Here is a 22,824-nt window from a genome sequence, read left to right on the forward strand (position 1 = left end):
GCCATGTAATCAGGCTCTTATGGAAATCCAGCAAGGTTGGGGCTAGTCTCACCTCAGGGAAGATGACACAGAAAAGTGCTGCAGCGGGAAAGGTCTCCTTTTGGGTTCTACCAAATGACATTCCTTCATGGACAAGAGCTGCATTGCAGCATGCCATTTCTGTGGATCTGATGCAATGGGTAGGTGTAATACGGGAGAGTTGATCCCTTAAATACCCTGGTCCCATGCCATATAGAGCTTTTTAGGTGATCACCAACACCTTGAATTAAACCCTGAAGCAAATTGGTAGCCAATGCAACTCATGGAGTAGAGGTGTAACATGCACTATGTGGACAAATAAGTACCCGCACCACCACATTTTGCACCAGATGAAACTTCCAGTTACTCTTTAAAGGCAGCCCCACGTACATTGCATTACAGTAACCCACACAGGACGTGACCAGGACTTGCTGTGTTCTTCTTGTTACTATTCTGATACATATTTTTACTAATATTTTGTCAGTTTTCTTAACCACTTCGTGTATTTAAAAAACAAAACAAAAAGCAAGGTGTAAATGTTTGGAATGATGCCATAAGTGTGAAGATGGGTTAAGGCATTAATCAAATGTAGTACAGAATTATAGTTGACACTAGTCAGGATAACCAATGTTAGTATGGGAATTTGGAGTGTCCTGCATTGTTTCCTTGCTTGTTAAACGATGCTCTAGTAAGCCAGCAACCAATAAGTGTCTAAAAGATCCTAATAGGGGACAATCCTGAAAAATGTTTTGAAATTGAAATCTTCAGGATATTTATTTGCAAAACTTCCATGACAACATTGTAGCCTTATTTATGTTGTTTGTCCTTTATTAAATTCCATTTAATAATTTTAAATTATTATTTGATCTTACAGGTCACCCCAATCCACTTTTTCCACTTTTTTTCCTTGAATGTTTTTGCTTTCTTATTGCATAATGTCACAAATAATGGAATTAGGCTTTTTAGAGTGTGTAGTTTGAAAAATGAATTATTTACATTCACCTCAGTCTTGAATTGGTCATGATAACTTGAAAATATATATTCCTTTTACTTTTATTGTCATTTAGTATTTGATTATACTGTTAATGTGGAAAAATACTTTTAGGTTTTATGTAGACTAAAAAATGAAGAAATGAGATGTCGAAAATATCTACACCCCAGTTCCTACAGCAAAGTAATCAATGAATGCCAACAACGAATGGTAGCAGACCATTTACAATTTCTTCATGCAGAATGTCATAACATCATCAGACAAGAGAAGATAAATGGTAAAGGTGTCCTGTGGGATAAAAATTGGAAAATACTTTGCTTCTTACCAAGTGAATAACCATTCAGCATAGTAGGGATGGCCATTAGTTGGATTGGCTATTTAAAATATGGAGTAAATGTGGATTAGAACCAAGAGTTTCATCAAAGCTGTATGGATACCTTTCTTTTCCTTTTATTTATTGGTTTAAAGCTAATTTATGATTCTGCCATATCCCATGCTAAGCAGTTTCCATACCTGGTCTGTTTACCCAATGACATAAGCCAAGAACTGCCTATGCATTGTGATTTTATAAAGCAGATTTCCTGTCTTAAACTGACCTGCAAATGTCAACACACACTCTCACTCTCTTAGTAAAGAATTATGGCTTACAAAGCCATCATGTTGTTTATATATTAACATTTGAAAGTAGTGATTTTTGTAATAGTATACACTGTGTGTACAATTATTAGGCAATTGAGTATTTTGACCATATCATAATTTTTATGCATATTTCCACCTCCAAGCTGTATAAACCTGAATGCTTAGTGGATATAAGCATATCAGGTGATGTGTATTTCTGTAATGAGGGAGGGTGTGGCCTAAGGAGATCAACACCCTATATCAGTGATGGCTAACCTTTTTGTCATTGTGTGCCAAAAGTGCGTCAGCGCCCCTGCACCCATAATGCAATGCTCCCAGCAGGCACCGGTATGCCCCGGTCGTATCCCACCACTGGCACAGAGCTCCACTTCGACTCAGATGGCTGCAAGATGGAGGTGGGGTACTGATATGGGCTGGTATTAAAGATGAGCTAGTTCGACCTTTTCGGGTTGAAGATGGACTCAAAATCAACTCCCAAACCTACTGCCAGTTTTTAGAAGACACTTTCTACAAGCAGTGGTACAGGAAAAAGTCTGCATCTTTCAAGACCACCATGATTTTTATGCAGGACAATGCTCCATTGCATGCATCAAAGTACTCCACTGTGTGGCTAGCCAGTAAAGGCCTTAAAGATGACAGAATAATGATACGGCCCCCTTCCTCACCTGACCTAAACCCTATTGAAAACTTGTGGGCTCTTCTTAAACAAGAGATTTATGATGAAGGAAAACAATACACCTCTCTGAACAGTGTCTGGGAGGCTGTGGTTGCCTCATCAAGTTGATCATCAAGAGATCAAGAAACTGACAGACTCCATGAATGGAAGGCTTATGACTGCTATTGACAAGAAGGGTGACGATATTGGTCACTGATTTTTTTGTTTGAAATGTCAGAAATGTTTGTTTATACAGTTTGAGTTGTTTATTATTCTCACTTTTAACAGATGCAAATAAATGAGTGAGATGGGAAAATTTCATTTTTCATTTAGTTGCATAATAATTCTGCACACTAAGAGTTGCCCAATAATTGTGCACACATAGATATTCTCCTAAGAAAGCCAAAACCTCACTTTTACTTTCTTAAATGTTCAGGTTTGAGGTTTATTAACATTTTGGATTGATCGAGAGCACTGTAGATGTTCAATAATAAAATTAATGCTCCAAAATACAACTTGCCTAATGTGCACATAGTGTATATCCTGAAAATCAAGTTATTTCTTTATGCAGATATGGCAAACATGTACACACTGCTTCATTCTGTGCCAAGTGGCTTACCTCATATGATTCAGGAACTGCAAAACCATATCCATGATGAGGGCCTTAGATCAACCAGCAATCTTTCTCAGGAAAATGTAAGGTTTTTTGTCTTCAGTGGAAAAAAAGTTTCTGTACATGTAATGGAATGTATAGATAACCTTGTGGAATGAGGGGAAGATATGTTGCCTAGGAAACATCAGAAAGCAGAGGCAGGAGCCCCCAATAGATTAACAGAGGAAGAAATATCAGTTAGTAGGAAGGACCTGCCCTAATTGTTCAGCTTGTTCTTTTTTTCCTTGAGGCACTATCAACCCATTTATCAAATTCAGGCAATTTTTCTTAGCAATAATAACCATTATCCTTCACTTCAAATGAATTGAATTTGAACTTGAAGATTATATGAACTGGGAGTTGAGGTAACCGACTTCTAACACATCTGGAATGCACTATGTAGAAGATGATAGATATAATAAAATTTAAGAACCTGGTTAATAGCATTGTAAAATGATGATAGAAAACATTTTGAGAATTATATTCTTTTACAGATTCATACTTTAATAGGGTATGAGTTTAAACAGTACTCATTTTTCTTTCCCTATGAATTGTTACAGAACTGCCTGTTCTTGTTATTCTGTCTGATTTTGTCTTCAGATGCCCACTCAATTTGTAGAATCAGTGTTGGAAGTACACAGTAAATTTGTTCAGCTCATTAATACTGTTTTGAATGGTGACCAGCGATTTATGAGTGCCCTTGACAAGGTGAGCCTAATGAAAATGCTACATAGACCAAATATCGGAAAAACATAGGGTTGCAGCTAGAGGTGAATATGTTTAGAGCAAACCCATGGAAATTAGTGCTATTTGGGAGCTAAGCAGGGTTGCCTCTGGTATTTGGATGGAAAACCACCATGGAATGCCAGACTGGTTGGTGAGACTGAGGTGTTGTAAAAAAAACATCTTGGAAGGAGCAGTGTCAAACCCCTTTCACATTGTGACGGAATGGGCCATTTAGGCACCGCTCCTTGGCCGTGCCTCCTTCGTCCCCAGCCACCCGCCTTAGCTGATTCACAGCCAGCTTTCCTCCTGCACTGGCCCTCCCCTGGCTATTGTCCGCCGCCAATGGCTCTCTGCCCCGGCTCTTTCCCTCAGGTACTGTTTGTCCCAGGGGCTTGACTCCATGGGACAAAAAGTTGCCAATCGGATGGCGGACAGCAGTGATGGCACGGGGGGGACGGGACGACGATGACCAAACAATGGCCGGAGGAGGGTCAGCGAAGGAGTTAAGCTGGCTGTGAATAGGCTGAGGCGAGTGTCTGGGAGCCAAGGGGGCGCAATCAAGGAGTGGCGTCTAAATGTCCCAGACACCATTGTTGTCGAGAAGACTACATAGGTGGTTTTACTAAGTCCTCAACCTTGAGTTGAAGCAGACTTTACCCTTTTTGATTATTCATGCCAAATCCCTTTGATTTGAGTGGGTCTCTTAAAAATGCCTTGAGGCAACCCTTAATTTGTGAGGATGATTAACTTGTCCATTGAATGGCAATCCCAAACAGCAATAGTGAAATGGGGCCTTGTTATTATGACTTAAATTTCTGTCATTTTATGCACCTCCCTTCTTAATCCTTTTCTGGTTAAGCAGTGTAATGCAAAACTTAGAAAAGGAGTAAGAAATAGTAAAGCAAAAAAACCTGAGGTCATGAGATAAGAAAAAGAAATGTACGGTACTTTAGTATATTTCATTTCATTCACAATCCCTTGGCACAGTGTCACTGTCTCCTTTAACCCAAATGGGTATTTTCCTGGAACTGCATGAATGTCCTACAGGTTGGGGAACAGTATCGCTTTTTTAAGGAGGAGCAATCTTTAAATTTATCAGCTGTCCTGGAGGATCTCTGCAACTCCATCCAGTCACAATGTTGTCTATCTTCCCTTTCCTCTTAACCCATATTCTTTTCCTTCCATATGTTTATTTTGTAATTCAAATCCTTTTCATTCATTCTCTCTTTGGTTTTCATGCAGCACTCTTTCATCCTAGACCAGGGGTCTCCAAACTTGGCAACTTAAGACTTATGGACTTCAACTCCCAGAATTCCCCAGCCAGCATGGGGAATTGAAGTCCACAAGTCTTAAGTTGCCAAGTTTGGAGACCCCCTGTTCTAGACCCTATATCTTGTTTTACAACACATATTTCCTAACTCATTCTTCCTGCATTGTTTCATTTTTCTCTCTCTGTTGTTTCCAACTCCTACCTCCAGATTAGAAAGTGGGAAGAATTAAGCTACAATTTTTCCTCTTTTTTTGACAATCTTTCATTCCTTACAACAGACCCCATATTGCCTTCACTACACTGTTTTTTAAACTTGACAATTTTAAGATGTGCAGGCACAGTATCTGGGGAATTCTGGGGGTTGAAGTCCACACATCTTAAATTTGCCAACTTTGAAAAACATTCCTCTGAATATTGGTTGACAGATTTAGCAATGTTGGAAGCTGCACTACCATATAGGAAACAATAAATGTTAAACTTTCCAGCCCATCAAGGAAGCAATTAGGCAATAACTAGTCACAGGATGAAAAAGAAGTCACTTATCTGTAGGGACACCGGTGGGTTTCAAAATTTTTTACTACCTATTCTGTGGGCGTGGCCTATTTTGTGGGTGTGGTTGGCAGTGATATGACCGGGTGGGCGTGGCCAACTTGTAAAATGTGAAACTCACTTAACAACACTTGCTTAGCAACCAAAAGTTTGGGCTCAATTGTGGTCATAAGTTTTCTTTCTTTCTTTCTTTCTTTCTTTCTTTCTTTCTTTCTTTCTTTCTTTCTTTCTCTTTCCTTCTTTCTCTTTTTCTTTCTTTCTCTTTCTAACTTTGTCTCTCTCTTTTTCTCCCTTCCTTCCTTCCTTCCTTCCTTTCTCTTTCTTTCGCTCTTGCTCTTTCTCTTTCTTTCTTCCCCCCCTCTCTCTGTCTGTCTCTGTCTCTGTCTCTGTCTCTCTCTCTCTCTCTCTCACACACACACACACACCTCTTCCAGTTGGCGAAAAGTTCTGTTTTGCCAGCTGGAAGGCTGACAAATTCATCCACTTCAGTTTTTCCTCATTTATATATACTGTAACTTGCAGTCATTTATTCCAGTTTGCCCTTATGTTAATTTTCAGATCCATATCCTTTATCATGCAATCTAACAATTGATGCAAATCATTTGACTTCACATTCAATAGCACAGCATCATCTGCATACAAAAGTACATGTATTCATGTACCAGACCCATGCAACCTCTACTGCCACTGCATTTATCCATAAGTAAATTAAACAATCAAGGGGATATCATGTATCTTGTCCTAATCCATGCACTGGTGTAATTAAAGCCCTATAACCTAGTCCACTGTTTATCTTACTAAAAACTATTGTAAAATGATATATTGTCAAGTCAGTTTTAGAAATCACATTGCAGTGTTAAAATTCAATAAGCAATTAATATATTGCTGTCTATGCTATCATTGTAAAACTACACTACAAAAGTGGGGGAGAGAGTGAACTGAAAAGTAGTGATTGATTCAGAGTCATCAAGTGAAATTCTATAATTAGGTATATTGAACCTTGAAGATGGATCTCTCCAGTCCTAATCCAACATCCTAATCCCAGTTTCTCCATGTCAGGAAGCATGGAAAACCCCATTTCTCCCCTGTCAGGAAGCATTTTAGAATTTATTGGTATTGCTTACGCATGTGTTGTTACATTAGCACAACTTGTAAAAGTTATTTTTCTTGCATTCCTAAATAGGCTTTAACATCAGTAGTGAACTATAGGGAACCAAAGTCTATTTGCAAAGCTCCTGAGCTGGTAAGTATCAAATACTAGATTTATGTGCTCAATTATAAGTGTAGAATGCCATATAATATTTTGAATAGTTTTCTGAAGACAAATAACAAAAACTTACAGAAAATTGGCCAGAGATGTTATGGGTGTATCTCAGTTTGTCTAGATAACAGTTGTATTGCAGGAATTGTACTGCAATACCAGATGGCTTCAGGGTACAAATCAAGGTTCTGGTTGTCACTTTAAAGCCCCACAAAGTTCAGGACCCAGATACAATACAATACAATACAATAGTAGAGTTGGAAGGGACCTTGGAGGTCTTCTAGTCCAACCCCCTGCCTAGGCAGGAAACCCTATACTGTTTCAGACAAATAGCTATCCAACATCTTCTTAAAGACTTCCAGTGTTGGGGCATTCACAACTTCTGGAGGCAAGCTGTTCCACTGATTAATTGTTCTAACTGTCAGGAAATTTCTCCTCAGTTCTAAGTTGCTTCTCTCCTTGATTAGTTTCCACCCATTGCTTCTTGTTCTACCCTCAGGTGCCTTGGAGAATAGTTTGACTCCCTCTTCTTTGTGGCAACCCCTGAGATATTGGAACACTGCTATCATGTCTCCCCTAGTCCTTATTTCTCTTAAGCTAAACATACCCAGTTCCTGCAACCGTTCTTCATATGTTTTAGTCTCCAGTCCCCTAATCATCTTTGTTGCTCTTCTCTGCACTCTTTCTAGAGTCTCCACATCTTTTTTACATCGTGGCAACCAGAACTGAATGCAGTATTCCAAGTGTGGCCTTACCAAGGCATTATAAAGTGGTATTAACACTTCACGTGATCTTGATTCTATCCCTCTGTTGATGCAGCCTAGGACTGTGTTGGCTTTTTTGGCAGCTGCTGCACACTGCTGGCTCATATTTAAATGGTTGTCCACTAGGACTCCAAGATCCCTTTCACAGTTACTACTACTGAGCAAGGTATCACCTATACTGTACCTGTGCATTCCATTTTTATTGCCTAAATGTAGAACCTTACTCTTTTCACCATTGAATTTCATTTTATTAGATAGTGCCCAATGTTCAAGTTTGTCAAGATCCTTCTGTATCTTAAGCCTATCTTCTGGAGTGTTGGCTATTCCTGCCAGCTTGGTGTCATCTGCAAATTTGATCAGTTCCCCATTTATTCCCTCATCCAAATCATTGATGAAGATGTTGAAGAGTACTGGGCCTAAAACAGAGCCTTGGGGTACTCCACTGCATACTTCCCTCCATGTAGATGCAGTTCCATTGAGGACTACACGTTGAGTGCGGTTGGTCAGCCAGTTACGAATCCATCTGGTGGTGATGCTGTCTAACCCACATTCTTCTACTTTATCTAGTAGTAGGTTATGGTCTACCTTATCAAAAGCCTTACTGAAGTCCAAGTAAACTATATCGATGGCATTCCTCTGGTCCACTAATTTTGTCACTTTATCAAAGAATGCAATAAGATTAGTCTGGCATGATCTGTTTTTGACAAATCCATGTTGGCTTTTGGCTATTACTTTGTTTGCTTCTAGGTGTTCGCAAATTCGTTGCTTGATTATTTTTTCCAGAATCTTTCCTGGTATTGAGGTCAGGCTGATAGGTCTGTAGTTTCCTGGATCTAATTTTTTCCCTTTTTTGAAGATGGGAACCACATCAGCTCTTTTCCAGTCCTCTGGTAGTTCCCCGGTGTTCCAGGATCTCTGAAAGATATAATTCAGTGGTTCTGAGATCTCGTCTGCTAGTTCCTTCAGAACCCTGGGGTGTAATCCATCCGGTCCTGGTGATTTGAACTTGTCTAGGGTAGACAGGTGCTCACTTACCATTTTCTTTCCTATTTCAGTTTGTGTTCCTAATCTGATTTTTGTGGTGCTGCTTTTGATAGGTTGGACTGTTTTATCCCTTTGTGTAAAGACAGATGCAAAACATGAGTTAAATAGTTCTGCTTTCTCCCTGTTGTTTGTCACCTTCTTGCCACTTTCTCCTAGCAATGGACCAATTGTTTCCTTAACTTTTTTCTTGTTTTTAACATGTTGGAAGAAGCTTTTACTTTTGTGGCAAGCCTTTCTTCATTGTGAGCCTTAGCTTTCCTCACTTCATCTTTACAGGCTCGGGCTATTTGCTGATATTCTGCCTTAGTTATGTCCCCCTCCTTCCACTTTTTATACTTACCTTTTTTGTCTTTCAGTTTGTCAGAGAGTTCTTTATGCAGCCATGCTGGTTTCTTTTGGGAGCTGTTATTTTTCTTCTTCATTGGTATTGTGCTAGACTGGGCTTTTGTAATCTCATTTTTCAAAATTTCCCAAGCTTCTTGAGTTGTTTTCCCCTTGAGGATTCTCATCCATGGAATTTTTCCCAAGCTCTCTCTAAGTTTATTGAAATTAGCTTTCTTAAAGTCCAAGACTCTAGTTTGACTTTGTTCTACTACTTGTGTTTGCATAATGTTGAATTCCAATATTGCATGATCACTTGCCCCCAGGGTTCCTATGGCTTCAACACCGTCTATCATTTCCTCTCTGTTAGTGAGAATTAAGTCCAATATGGCTGATCCCCTTGTTCCCTTCTCTACTTTTTGGACAACAAAGTTGTCTGCTAGGTTTGTTAGGAACCTGTTGGATCTTCCACTTGGTGCAGAGTTTGTTTCCCAGTTGATATCAGGGTAGTTAAAATCTCCCATTACTATTGTGGTGTGCTTCCTACATACCTTAGTTAGCTGACTAGCAAAAAGTTCATCTACTTCCTCTGCTTGGTTGGGTGGCCTGTAGTATAGACCTATGGCAATGTCATTTCCCCCACAACCTTTACTATTGACCCAAATGCATTCAAGATAGTTCTCATCATTGTTGTGCTCTATTTCTGTAGAGACGTAGTTATTTCTTATATATAGTGCAACTCCACCTCCTCTTTTATTTGGTCTATTTCTTTTAAATAATTTAAATCCTTCTAGCTGTATGTTCCATTTGTCAGTTTCATCCCACCAAGTTTCTGTAATGGCAATAATATCGTATCTGCCCTCTTTTACTTGAATTTCCAATTCGCCCTGTTTATTCCTCATACTCTGTGCATTGGTGTATAGACATTTGAGTCCATTTTGATTGACCTTGTGTTTACTGTCTACATAACCTGTGTTATGCCTGACTGCCCCTATTTTCTTGCCACTTGTGTGATTCATGCACATGGTATGGCAATCACTATTACATGCTTGGTTTTGCTTGACAGCAGGAGTGATAATCTTACCCACACACACATCTATGTTACATGCATTTATAACCCTATGAATTTTAGTTTGCTGGGGACAGAGATGTTCTGTATCTATTACTTCTCTGTTCCCGCTCTTCAGTTTAAATGTTTATCAAGAAAATCTGTGAATTTAATGCCAAGTAACTCAGTCCCTTTCTTGGATGGGTGCAACCCATCTCTTTTGTACAGTTTTTCATTGGACCAGCTACAGGCATCATGACTAATAAAACCAAAGCCTTCCCTTTTACACCACTCCTTTAGCCAAACATTAAACTCTGCTACATGCTGGCCCTTCCCTTTTTGTTCCTTATATACAGGTAAAACCTCTGAAAAGATAAGCCTACAACCTATACTATTAAGTTCATACCCCAAGTTCTGGAAATCATTCTGCACAGAAAGTATATCTTTCTGGGATAGATCATTAGTGCCAAGATGTATAATAGCATCAACGTCACAGTCCTTACTTGCATTCTTGACTATCTTAAGAATACGTCTCTTGTCTCTGCTGGCGGTAGCACCTGGCAGACACCTGACCTCTTTTAAAACCTCCATATCCTCTCCTAAATTTACATCCCTTACGATTGAATCACCAACCAGAAGGTGACTTCTCTTTTTACATACCTTGATCTTCTTCTGCGACTGATGTGTGATACCTGGTTCCCCTTTTCGCCTTTCCGAAGAAAGTTCTTCATTTTGGACCACGATCCCCTGCTTATTTGAGTCATCATTATCACAACTACCTTGACCTATCTCTTTAGTGTCCCCATTAAGGTCAACAAGGGCACTATATCTGTTTTGCTGGGTCACAGCAAAAGCTTTCTGTTTATGGTTCACAGCTCTCAACCTCCCAGATCCTATGGTTGTCCAGACTGCTCTTCTCCTGCAAGATCTTTGTGGCAGAGGGGGCTGATAGTATGGCATCACCATAGAGTGGAATGGCTGACGTAGACACCTAGTTTCTGCTTGGAGAGCACAGATTACAGATTCTAGATAGGTAATCTGTCTATGTAGACTAGTAATTTGTTTACAAAGGGGACAGTATCCAAATTTGAAAAGAGTACTGTGAAAGACAGGTGCAAAACAGCTATTACATTGAACTAAGCCAGTCATTTTGAAATAAATAAAATCACAATCTCAAACACACTAATCCAGAATATATTATTGCTATTTTGGTTTATAGATATATGATTTGCGCGCCATTAGCTTCAGGAAGGTTCAAATGATGTGGAGTTTAAGGGCCCCCACCTCAGTGTCTTTGTCTCTGTGACTCACCCCCTTCTATCCAGCAGCTCCAATCTCAGCTTCAGGAAGGTTCAAATGATGTGGAGTTTAAGGGCCCCCACCTCAGTGTCTTTGTCTCTGTGACTCACCCCCCTTCTGTCCAGCAGCTCCAATCCCAGCTTCAGGAAGGTTCAAATGATATGGAGTTTAAGGGCCCCCACCTCAGTGTCTTTGTCTCTCTGACTCACCCCCCTTCTATCCAGCAGCTCCAATCCCAGCTTCAGGAAGGTTCAAATGATATGGAGTTTAAGGGCCCCCACCTCAGTGTCTTTGTCTCTGTGACTCACCCCCCTTCTATCCAGCAGCTCCAATCCCAGCTTCAGGAAGGTTCAAATGATGTGGAGTTTAAGGGCCCCCAACTCAGTGTCTATGTCTCTGTGACTCACCCCCCTTCTATCCAGCAGCTCCAATCCCAGCTTCAGGAAGGTTCAAATGATACGGAGTTTAAGGGCCCCCACCTCAGTGTCTTTGTCTCTCTGACTCACCCCCCTTCTATCCAGCAGCTCCAATCCCAGCTTCAGGAAGGTTCAAATGATATGGAGTTTAAGGGCCCCCACCTCAGTGTCTTTGTCTCTGTGACTCACCCCCCTTCTATCCAGCAGCTCCAATCCCAGCTTCAGGAAGGTTCAAATGATGTGGAGTTTAAGGGCCCCCACCTCAGTGTCTATGTCTCTGTGACTCACCCCCCTTCTATCCAGCAGCTCCAATCCCAGGTTCAGGAAGGTTCAAATGATATGGAGTTTAAGGGCCCCCACCTCAGTGTCTTTGTCTCTGTGACTCACCCCCCTTCTATCCAGCAGCTCCAATCCCAGGTTCAGGAAGGTTCAAATGATGTGGAGTTTAAGGGCCCCCACCTCAGTGTCTTTGTCTCTGTGACTCACCCCCCTTCTATCCAGCAGCTCCAATCCCAGGTTCAGGAAGGTTCAAATGATGTGGAGTTTAAGGGCACCCACCTCAGTGTCTTTGTCTCTGTGACTCACCCCCCTTCTATCCAGCAGCTCCAATCCCAGGTTCAGGAAGGTTCAAATGATGTGGAGTTTAAGGGCCCCCACCTCAGTGTCTTTGTCTCTGTGACTCACCCCCCCTTCTATCCAGCAGCTCCAATCCCAGCTTCAGGAAGGTTCAAATGATGTGGAGTTTAAGGGCCCCCACCTCAGTGTCTTTGTCTCTGTGACTCACCCCCCTTCTATCCAGCAGCTCCAATCCCAGCTTCAGGAAGGTTCAAATGATATGGAGTTTAAGGGCCCCCACCTCAGTGTCTTTGTCTCTGTGACTCACCCCCCTTCTATCCAGCAGCTCCAATCCCAGCTTCAGGAAGGTTCAAATGATGTGGAGTTTAAGGGCCCCCACCTCAGTGTCTTTGTCTCTGTGACTCACCCCACTTCTATCCAGCAGCTCCAATCCCAGGTTCAGGAAGGTTCAAATGATGTGGAGTTTAAGGGCCCCCACCTCAGTGTCTTTGTCTCTGTGACTCACCCCCCTTCTATCCAGCAGCTCCAATCCCAGCTTCAGGAAGGTTCAAATGATGTGGAGTTTAAGGGCCCCCACCTCAGTGTCTTTGTCTCTGTGACTCACCCCCCTTCTATCCAGCAGCTCCAATCCCAGCTTCAGGAAGGTTCAAATGATATGGAGTTTAAGGGCCCCCACCTCAGTGTCTTTGTCTCTGTGACTCACCCCCCTTCTATCCAGCAGCTCCAATCCCAGCTTCAGGAAGGTTCAAATGATGTGCAGTTTAAGGGCCCCCACCTCAGTGTCTTTGTCTCTGTGACTCACCCCCCTTCCATCCAGCAGCTCCAATCCCAGCTTCAGGAAGGTTCAAATGATGTGGAGTTTAAGGGCCCCCACCTCAGTGTCTTTGTCTCTGTGACTCACCCCCCTTCCATCCAGCAGCTCCAATCCCAGCTTCAGGAAGGTTCAAATGATGTGGAGTTTAAGGGCCCCCACCTCAGTGTCTTTGTCTCTGTGACTCACCCCCCTTCTATCCAGCAGCTCCAATCCCAGCTTCAGGAAGGTTCAAATGATGTGGAGTTTAAGGGCCCCCACCTCAGTGTCTTTGTCTTTGTGACTCACCCCCCTTCTATCCAGCAGCTCCAATCCCAGCTTCAGGAAGGTTCAAATGATGTGGAGTTTAAGGGCCCCCACCTCAGTGTCTTTGTCTCTGTGACTCACCCCCCTTCTATCCAGCAGCTCCAATCCCAGCTTCAGAAAGGTTCAAATGATGTGGAGTTTAAGGGCCCCCACCTCAGTGTCTTTGTCTCTCTGACTCACCCCCCTTCTATCCAGCATCTCCAATCCCAGCTTCAGGAAGGTTCAAATGATATGGAGTTTAAGGGCCCCCACCTCAGTCTCTTTGTCTCTGTGACTCACCCCCTTCTATCCAGCAGCTCCAATCCCAGCTTCAGGAAGGTTCAAATGATATGGAGTTTAAGGGCCCCCACCTCAATGTCTTTGTCTCTGTGACTCACCCCCCTTCTATCCAGCAGCTCCAATCCCAGCTTCAGGAAGGTTCAAATGATGTGGAGTTTAAGGGCCCCCACCTCAGTCTCTTTGTCTCTGTGACTCACCCCCCTTCTACCCAGCAGCTCCAATCCCAGCTTCAGGAAGGTTCAAATGATGTGGAGTTTAAGGGCCTCCACCTCAGTGTCTTTGTCTCTGTGACTCACCCCCTTTCTATCCAGCAGCTCCAATCCCAGCTTCAGGAAGGTTCAAATAATGTGAAGTTTAAGGGCCCCCACCTCAGTGTCTTTGTCTCTGTGACTCACCCCCCTTCTATCCAGCAGCTCCAATCCCAGGTTCAGGAAGGTTCAAATGATGTGGAGTTTTAGGGCCCCCACCTCAGTTTCTTTGTCTCTGTGACTCACCCCCCTTCTATCCAGCAGCTCCAATCCCAGGTTCAGGAAGGTTCAAATGATGTGGAGTTTAAGGGCCCCCACCTCAGTGTCTTTGTCTCTCTGACTCACCCCCCCTTCTATCCAGCAGCTCCAATCCCAGCTTCAGGAAGGTTCAAATGATATGGAGTTTAAGGGCCCCCACCTCAGTCTCTTTGTCTCTCTGACTCACCCCCCTTCTATCCAGCAGCTCCAATCCCAGCTTCAGGAAGGTTCAAATGATATGGACTTTAAGGGCCCCCACCTCAGTGTCTTTGTCTCTGTGACTCACCCCCCTTCTACCCAGCAGCTCCAATCCCAGCTTCAGGAAGGTTCAAATGATATGGAGTTTAAGGGCCCCCACCTCAGTGTCTTTGTCTCTGTGACTCACCCCCTTTCTACCCAGCAGCTCCAATCCCAGCTTCAGGAAGGTTCAAATGATATGGACTTTAAGGGCCCCCACCTCAGTGTCTTTGTCTCTGTGACTCACCCCCCTTCTACCTAGCAGCTCCAATCCCAGCTTCAGGAAGTTTCAGGAAGATATCTTCACAATTACCTGCTTCCAACACTAACTGCCCATCCAACAAGGTCTGAAGTGGAGAACTTAGTTCCCCTTTCTAAAAAGGTTTTTCCATAAGGGACCATGAACACAGGGCTTTTCCATCACTGTCCTCTTTCTGTGCAAAAGCATCCCTCTTGAGATCTGGTCAATACCAGTCCTGTGGGATTTAGTAAAGCCATTAAAACTTGGCTTTTCTGGAAGTACTATGGTCTGATTATGATTCCTTAAGAGTCGGTTTGCAAGTGAAGTGGCATGTAAAACTAAAGAACAAATATATAAAGGTTATTTCCTTTAACTTAGACGTCTTCATTACACTACATGTGTTTGCTTTTAACTGAAGTTGCTTATCCATTAGTTGTCATTATGCTTTATTGCTGTTTGCTTTAATGACTATTCTTTTTCTTGCAACTTGAGCTGGCCAAATATTGTGACAATTTGCTAAAAAAATCAGCAAAAGGCATGACAGAAAATGAAGTGGAAGACAAACTTGCAAGCTTTATTACAGTTTTCAAGTACATTGATGATAAAGATGTTTTTCAAAAGGTAAATAATCATATAGATTACTTTGCTTTTATTTTTCCCCTTGGAGAATATTTTTGAAATGCAAGCAAATCTGAACTTGTGTTTTGTTCCCTAACCGTAGTTCTATGCCAGAATGTTGGCAAAACGGCTTATACATGGTTTATCAATGTCCATGGACTCTGAAGAAGCTATGATTAACAAATTAAAGGTAAGTAGTAGTTTATCAGTACAATAAACCCAGCTCTTCTCAGTACTTACTCATATTGTAAACAGTTGCTAATTTGATTGTAAGTCAACTTGTAAACATATGGTGAGCTTTTATTCAGGCTAATATAATTATATCCAGTAGTGATTCACTAAGACACTGCTAATAGATTTTAGTTGTCTTCCAGCTAGAAAATTGCTATGAGAATTAGATAGCTGAAAATTGCCATATTAAGAAAAAACCTGCAGGTATTGCTAAGATTATACAAATTAGAAAAATAGAGGTTTCTGATTTAAAGCTGTGTGTTGAGAATTTTTCAGTAACTGGGAGTTGATCTTCATTAATCTTTTATTGCATGTGTCCCAAAGGTGCTTTTTTCCAAAAGGCAACTGGACTTTCTTGGGTTTTTTTTTCTTTGAAAACATTTTGCTTCTCATCCAAGAAAGCTTCTTCAATTCAGAACTGAAGAAGCTTCTTGGATGAGAAGCAAAACGCTTTAAAAGAAAAAACCAAGAAAGTCCAGTTGCCTTTTGAAAAGTACCTCTGGGACAACCATGACCTGGATGATTGAGAATCTCCATAGACTTTATTGCATGTGGTTTACATATCTCAGCACAGTCTCTTGTAAATTGGTTCTACTAATTTCAGAATATCTGAAAGCTTGAGAGGGAATCTAAAATTGGGGGTTGGGCTGAAGAGTTATGCGCTTTGTAGCTTTTATTTTTCCTTTGTAATATGCTACCTAATGACAGTTCATTTATTTGCACTACTTATAGGACAGTAAAAAGTTTGAAACTACTCCAGACATGAGGACTAAAAAGCATGCTGTTCAATTACTCTGGGGGATATCATAAACACTATCCCACTAGTATCTTTGTGACAATAGTTGATATTTGCTTGGCATTCATGAATATTGCTTAAATAGTAGCTTTTCACTTTTAAATTATTCAGTGTCACTATTATATAGAGCAGTGTTTCTTAAACTTTTTTCTCTCAGGATCTCTTCTTACTTTGAAAAATGATGGAGAACCCCAAAATAGCTTTCTGTTTGTATGGTAATATACAGTGGGGCAAAAAAGTATTTAGTCAGCCACCAATTGTGCAAGTTCTCCCTCTTAAAAAGATGAGAGAGGCCTGTAATTGGCATCATAGGTAGACCTCAACTATGAGAGACAAAACGTAAAAAAACCCCGAAACAATCACATTGGCTTATTTGGAAAGAATTTATTTGCAAATTATGGTGGAAAATAAGTATTTGGTCACCTACAAACAAGCAAGATTTCTGGCTCTCACGGACCTGTACCTTCTTCTTTCAGAGGCTTCTCTGTCCTGCACTCATTACCTGTATCAATGGCACCTGTTTGAACTTGTTATCAGTATAAAAGACACCTGTCCACAACCTCAAACAGTCACACTCCAAACTCCACTATGGTGAAGACCAAAGAGCTGTCGAAGGACACCAGAAACAAAATTGTAGACCTGCACCAGGCTGGGAAGACTGAATCTGCAATAGGCAAGCAGCTTGGTGTGAACAAATCAACTGTGGGAGCAATAATTAGAAAATGGAAGACATACAAGACCACTGATAATCTCCCTCGATCTGGGGCTCCACGCAAGATCTCACCCCGTGGGGTCAAAATGATCACAAGAACGGTAAGCAAAAATCCCAGGACCACACGGGGGGACCTAATGAATGACCTGCAGAGAGCTAGGACCAGCGTAACAAAGGCTACCATCAGTAACACACTACGCTGCCACGGACTCAGATCCTGCAGTGCCAGACGTGTCCCCCTGCTTAAGCCAGTACATGTCCAGGCCTGTATGAAGTTTGTTAGAGAGCATTTGGATGATCCAGAAGAGGATTGGGAGAATGTCATATGGTCAGATGAAACCAAAACAGAACTGTTTAGTAGAAACACAACTCGTTGTGTTTGGAGGAGAGAGAATGCTGAGTTGCATCCAAAGAACACCATACCTACTGTGAAGCATGGGTGTGGCAACATCATGCTTTGGGGCTGTTTCTCTGCAAAGGGACCAGGACGACTGATCCGTGTACAGGACAGAATGAATGGGGCCATGTATCGTGAGATTTTGAGTGCAAACCTCCTTCCATCAGCAAGGGCATTGAAGTTGAAACGTGGCTGGGTCTTTCAACATGACAATGATCCCAAACATACCGCCCGGGCAATAAAGGAGTGGCTTTGTAAGAAGCATTTCAAGGTCCTGGAGTGGCCTAGCCAGTCTCCAGATCTCGACCCTGTAGAAAACCTTTGGAGGGAGTTGAAAGTCCGTGTTGCCCAGCGACAGCCCCAAAACATCACTGCTCTAGAGGAGATCTGCATGGAGGAATGGGCCAACATACCAGCAACAGTGTGTGCCAACCTTGTGAAGACTTACAGGAAATGTTTGACCTCTGTCATTGCCAACAAAGGATATATAACGAAATATTGAGATGAACTTTTTATATTGACCAAATACTTATTTTCCACCATAATTTGCAAATAAATTATTTCCAAATCAGCCAATTTGATTATTTGGGGTTTTTTTTACATTTTGTCTCTCATAGTTGCGGTCTACCTATGATGCCAATTACAGGCCTCTTTCATCTTTTTAAGTGGGAGAACTTGCACAATTGGTGGCTGACTAAATACTTTTTTGCCCCACTGTATATATGTATTTGTGTTACAACCCCTGGTATGCCCAAATATGGGAGGGAGCTCACTACTCCCCCTTTAATACCATATTAAAAATTAACTTGATGCATTCATAGAATATATACATATTTATTGAATCACTTTTGACACCACACCTTTTTTTCTAAGGTCCTCATTCTTAAGACAGAAGTAGTTTCTCTCAGACATATCTGTCTTTTAACATACTTACCTTTTGGGTAAATATGTCTAGCAAATGTATTTGTTATGTTGTTCCTTTAAAATTTTATAGGCTATTTATTCACTAAATGCTTATGGCCTTTTTATCGGTGTCAAACTAAAAATCTGGTATCTGTGTTCTTTTTCCCCCCCCAGCAAGCCTGTGGTTACGAGTTCACTAGCAAACTCCATCGAATGTACACAGACATGAGTGTTAGTGCAGATCTTAACAACAAATTCAACAACTTCATAAAAAATCAAGACATCATCGTAGATTTGGGAATTAGTTTTCAGATATATGTTCTTCAGGTACTGATAAAGAAATGTGTCCATTTGTGTTTTGATTTGTGTGTGTCCACAGTGTGTAGTGTTGATTGTAGAAAAACAAGTACAAGAGGTGTGGGGTATTCCTGTGGCATCTGCACTTCATATATTATAGTGAGTATAGAGAATGGTCTTGAAGGACAGAGGGAAGATCCACCACAAAGGCAATGATCAATAAATAAGACTTGAGCCTAGGTTAAGAAAGTGGTTTATGAAAATGCCTCAGACAACCTCCCACTTAATTCTCATGAAGATAGAATTGTATAGGTAGCATTCAAAGTTGTGATTGCACTAAAAAAGTGACTTATGACTGGTCTTCACACTTGCGGCCATCACAGCTTACCTATATTCATGTGATCAAAATTCAGAAGGTTGGCAACTGTTATGTTTTTACAATGGTTGCAGTGTCCCAAGATCATGTGATTGCCATTTGTAACCTTCCCAGCCGGCTGTCAACAAGCAAAGTCAATTTGACAAACCAGATTTGCTTAATGACCATGGGGATTCACTTAACAATTGTGACAAAAAGTCATAAATCGGGTGCAGTTGTGATGAATCATATGATGACTCAATTAATGGCCATATTGCTTAGTGATGGAAGTTGTGGTCCCAATTGTGGTCGTAGGTTGAGAGCTCCCTATGCTTGCAAGATTCTGTGACTATACTGTTCTAAAAAAGTAGTTTTTGGTCTGCTTGGTTTTTGTTTCTTAGTGTGGTCTATGAATGAATGAATGAATGAATGAAATTTAATTTGTTAGCCGCACCCTCTCCAAAAGGACTCGGGGCGGCGTACAATAAAACACATACAATATACATATATATACAATACATATACAAATACAAATAAACACATACACGTACATGTACATGGAGGAGGTAACACTCATAAAATATATATAAAATAGAATTAAAATAACTATTTAAAACACCCTCAGTTAAAATTACAAAATTTAAAAAACCCGTCAGGAGCAATAGGATAAAACTATGGTTGAGCCAGGCCAGCTAATTGGAAGAGGTGGGTCTTGACCTTTACACGGAAGGAGCGGAGATCAGAGGTAATCCTGATATCAGGGGGGAGGTCATTCCACAGGGCTGGGCCCGCCACAGAGAAGGCTCTGCTCCTAGGCGTCGCCCCCCGACACTGGTGGACGGCACCTGGAGAAGTCCCTCTCTGTGCGAGCGAATTGGTCGTAGGGATGTATGGGGCAGGATGCGATCCCGCAGATAACTAGGTCCTGTGCCATGGAGCGCTTTAAAGATCGTTATCAGAACCTTGAAACACACCCGATAGACCACAGGAAGCCAGTGCAGCTCGCACGGGAGAGGTGTTAGATGGGAGTACCTAGTACTCCCCATAATCACCCACGCAGCCGCATTCTGGACCAACTGCAGTCTCCGAGTGCATCTCAAGGGAAGCCCCATGTAGAGAGCATTGCAGTAGTCCAGGCGAGACGTCACCAGAGCATGAGTGACTGTGCGTAAGGCATCCCGGTCCAATAGGGGGCGCAATTGGCGCACCAGGCGAACCTGGTGGAACGCCCCCCTTGCCACGGCTGTCACATGGTCATCCATGGACAGCCGGGCATCCAGGAGGACGCCCAAATTGCGCGCCCGCTCCACGGGGGCCAGCTGTACGCCCCCAATGGCCAGAGATGGAAACAACTGGTTGAACCGGGGGGCCGGAACCCACAGCCACTCCATCTTGGAGGGGTTGAGTTTGAGTCGGTTGCCATCCATCCAGACCCGTACGGCTTCCAAGCACCGGGACATCACTTCGACGGCCTCATTGGGGTGGTTCGGGGTGGAAATGTAATGCTGGGTATCATCAGCGTACAGATGATATCCCACCCCGAAACCACGAATGATCTCGCCCAGCGGCTTCATGTATGTGTTGAACAGGAGTGGCGAGAGGACCGACCCCTGTGGCACCCCACAAGTGAGGGGGCTTAGGGTCGACCTCTGCTCCCCTGCCAACACACGTTGTGTCCGGCCGGAGAGGTAGGAGCTGAACCACCACAAAACGGTGCCCCGAACCCCCAACCCCTCCAGTCGGTGCAACAGGATACCATGGTCCATGGTATCAAAAGCCGCCAAGAGGTCTAATAGGACCAGGATAGAGGAACAACCCCTATCTCTGGCCCTCCAGAGATCATCAACCATGATCCCTATCTTTTAGGACTGCCTGCTTTCAGAAAATGTTCTCCTGTTATAGCAAGCCTCCAAGTTTTTATGAACACTGAGCAGAGTACATCTCCCCCCCCCTTCTCTTCAGTTTATGTTTTTCTAAGGCAGTTTGTCTAAGGCAGTTTGTCAACATTTACAAACATTGATTGATAGCTCCTTTTTGTGTGGTCCCCATTTTGATTGCATTACATTTTGATACCTGAGTTTACAGATATATAATATATGATGAAGAGCAAACGTTCACTGAATGTAAATCCTGAATATTTTGTAATTTCTTGCATATAAATTTGCTTTCTATAGGAGTTTTTTGTATTTCATACAACTTCATCAGTAATGTAGACCATTATTCACAAAAGTGTTGATGCAGAAGCATCTGTATGGATAAAATGGAGTTAATTTTGCAAGAAAATTATGGGAAGCTGCAAAAAGAATATCAGACAGCAGCCGCCCAAAATCTCTTGTGACATATTTGTGACATGCTTGGAAGCACCATCTATGGTACTGATTTTCATATTGTCCATGACTGCTTTTGTCGAGATGAGAAACTCAGTTAAATGCTTTATATTTGTGACTGGTTAAGACCCTGGAGAGAAAAGTAAAGTAGTAAAAACAAAGACCTTTAGCAGCTAGTAGGGAAGTGGACATAACTTTTAGCCTGCAGACATAGTGTGATTGTTCCCTTAATGCTTGACTTTGACAGGAATATCAACTGTAGAGTCTGGACCTTCTCTGCTATTTTATTATTAACGAACGTCAACTTTTTCTTTTCAAGCCAATTTGTTAAAAATGTATTTTTGTAGCATTTTGCTTTGTTTCCAGGATCACTGACATGGACATGTTGACGAATCAGGAACCAGGGTCGAGACAGATGAGACTTTCCTTTTTTTAGGTTTCCATGGATTTCTATGGTTTATAATTTCAAATAAGGTTATTCACAGCTCTGGTCCTCTGATGGTACTTGGTTTGGGTTTTTTTTAGGACCATAGCTGCTTTATAGTTTTTTTAAGAATGATATAATTCCTTTTGGAGAAAGAGGGGTAAAAAATGTTAACTTGGTTATTTTTCAGGCTGGAGCATGGCCTTTGACCCCGGCGCCTTCATCTACCTTTGCGATTCCTCAGGAACTGGAAAAAAGTGTACAGATGGTATGTTAGTAGATATATTGCATATTTAACAATGATTAAACCGAAATAAAGGTTGAACTTTGAGTCAGCCTGAGAATAAACACTTTTGCAGTTCTGACTGTCATGAAGATTTAAATGGGAGTTAGCTTTTGGCTCACAGCAACCTCCTCCAGTTTGAACGTCCTCTTTATGTGTGGATTATCATTCAGGAGGGTATCTGCATTAGGGAAAATTCTTCACAAAGTACTTCCTAATGTCAATATGTCTTTTTAAAGATGTAGGTGATGCAGGCATATGATTCTTCTAATACTGCAGTCCAAATCAATATCCTTACATATTCTATAGATCTCCTTGTGCTAGATGAAGATTAGAAGTGTGAACATTGTCTAGGATTACAGAATGAATCATAAGCAAACCTTCCTCATTTTTCAAATCCTATTGAGTGAAAATGAAAATTTATATATCCATCCAGCTCACAAAAAGTGACTCTGGGTGGTGTACAACAATTAAATAAAACAAATCTATATAAATCATTATTAAAAATATAAAAATCATTATTTAAAAAAAATATAAACCACTAGGCACAGGAGAGAGTAGATATTAACAATGATGGAGCCATCTTAAAATGTCACTGGTCGCCTAGGATCCCAAGGTCTTGAGGAACCTTTGGAACAATATCGGGGATGGACCCAATGTCACCTTGGGGGTGGGTGGAGGGGAGATTGTTCCATAAGGTGGGTGTCATATTACTAAACATATTCTATTCTGATGGTTTGGCTGTTGACATATTGGAGTTTTTATGCTCTTTTATTAATTACATTGCCATTTCTCCTCTGTATTAGCACTACATATTGTTTGGGAAGATTTTTAGTTTCTTGGTTTCTAGGCATAATATACCTTTTCTTGAG

At 41.6% G+C, this 22,824-nt stretch overlaps 1 protein-coding gene across 3 annotated transcripts in view; it reads left to right on the top strand.

Annotated features, from left to right (window-relative positions):
• Positions 1-22,824, top strand: part of LOC309400756 (cullin-2-like) — a 218,765-nt gene that overhangs the window by 92,146 nt on the left and 103,795 nt on the right. For 2 of the 3 annotated variants that reach the window (XM_081969394.1, XM_081969393.1), the window contains exons 9-16: positions 1,124-1,286; positions 2,875-2,999; positions 3,556-3,663; positions 6,684-6,743; positions 15,102-15,230; positions 15,331-15,417; positions 18,441-18,593; positions 21,860-21,937. In XM_081969394.1, the coding sequence (XP_081825520.1) occupies positions 1,124-1,286; positions 2,875-2,999; positions 3,556-3,663; positions 6,684-6,743; positions 15,102-15,230; positions 15,331-15,417; positions 18,441-18,593; positions 21,860-21,937 (903 nt within the window). The remainder of the gene's footprint in view (positions 1-1,123; positions 1,287-2,874; positions 3,000-3,555; positions 3,664-6,683; positions 6,744-15,101; positions 15,231-15,330; positions 15,418-18,440; positions 18,594-21,859; positions 21,938-22,824) is intronic. The other variant, XM_081969395.1, reaches the window with a different exon arrangement.

The sequence above is a fragment of the Natrix helvetica genome (assembly GCF_964273705.1).
Source record: "Natrix helvetica genome assembly, chromosome: W".
NCBI classification, from domain to species: Eukaryota; Metazoa; Chordata; class Lepidosauria; order Squamata; family Natricidae; genus Natrix; species Natrix helvetica.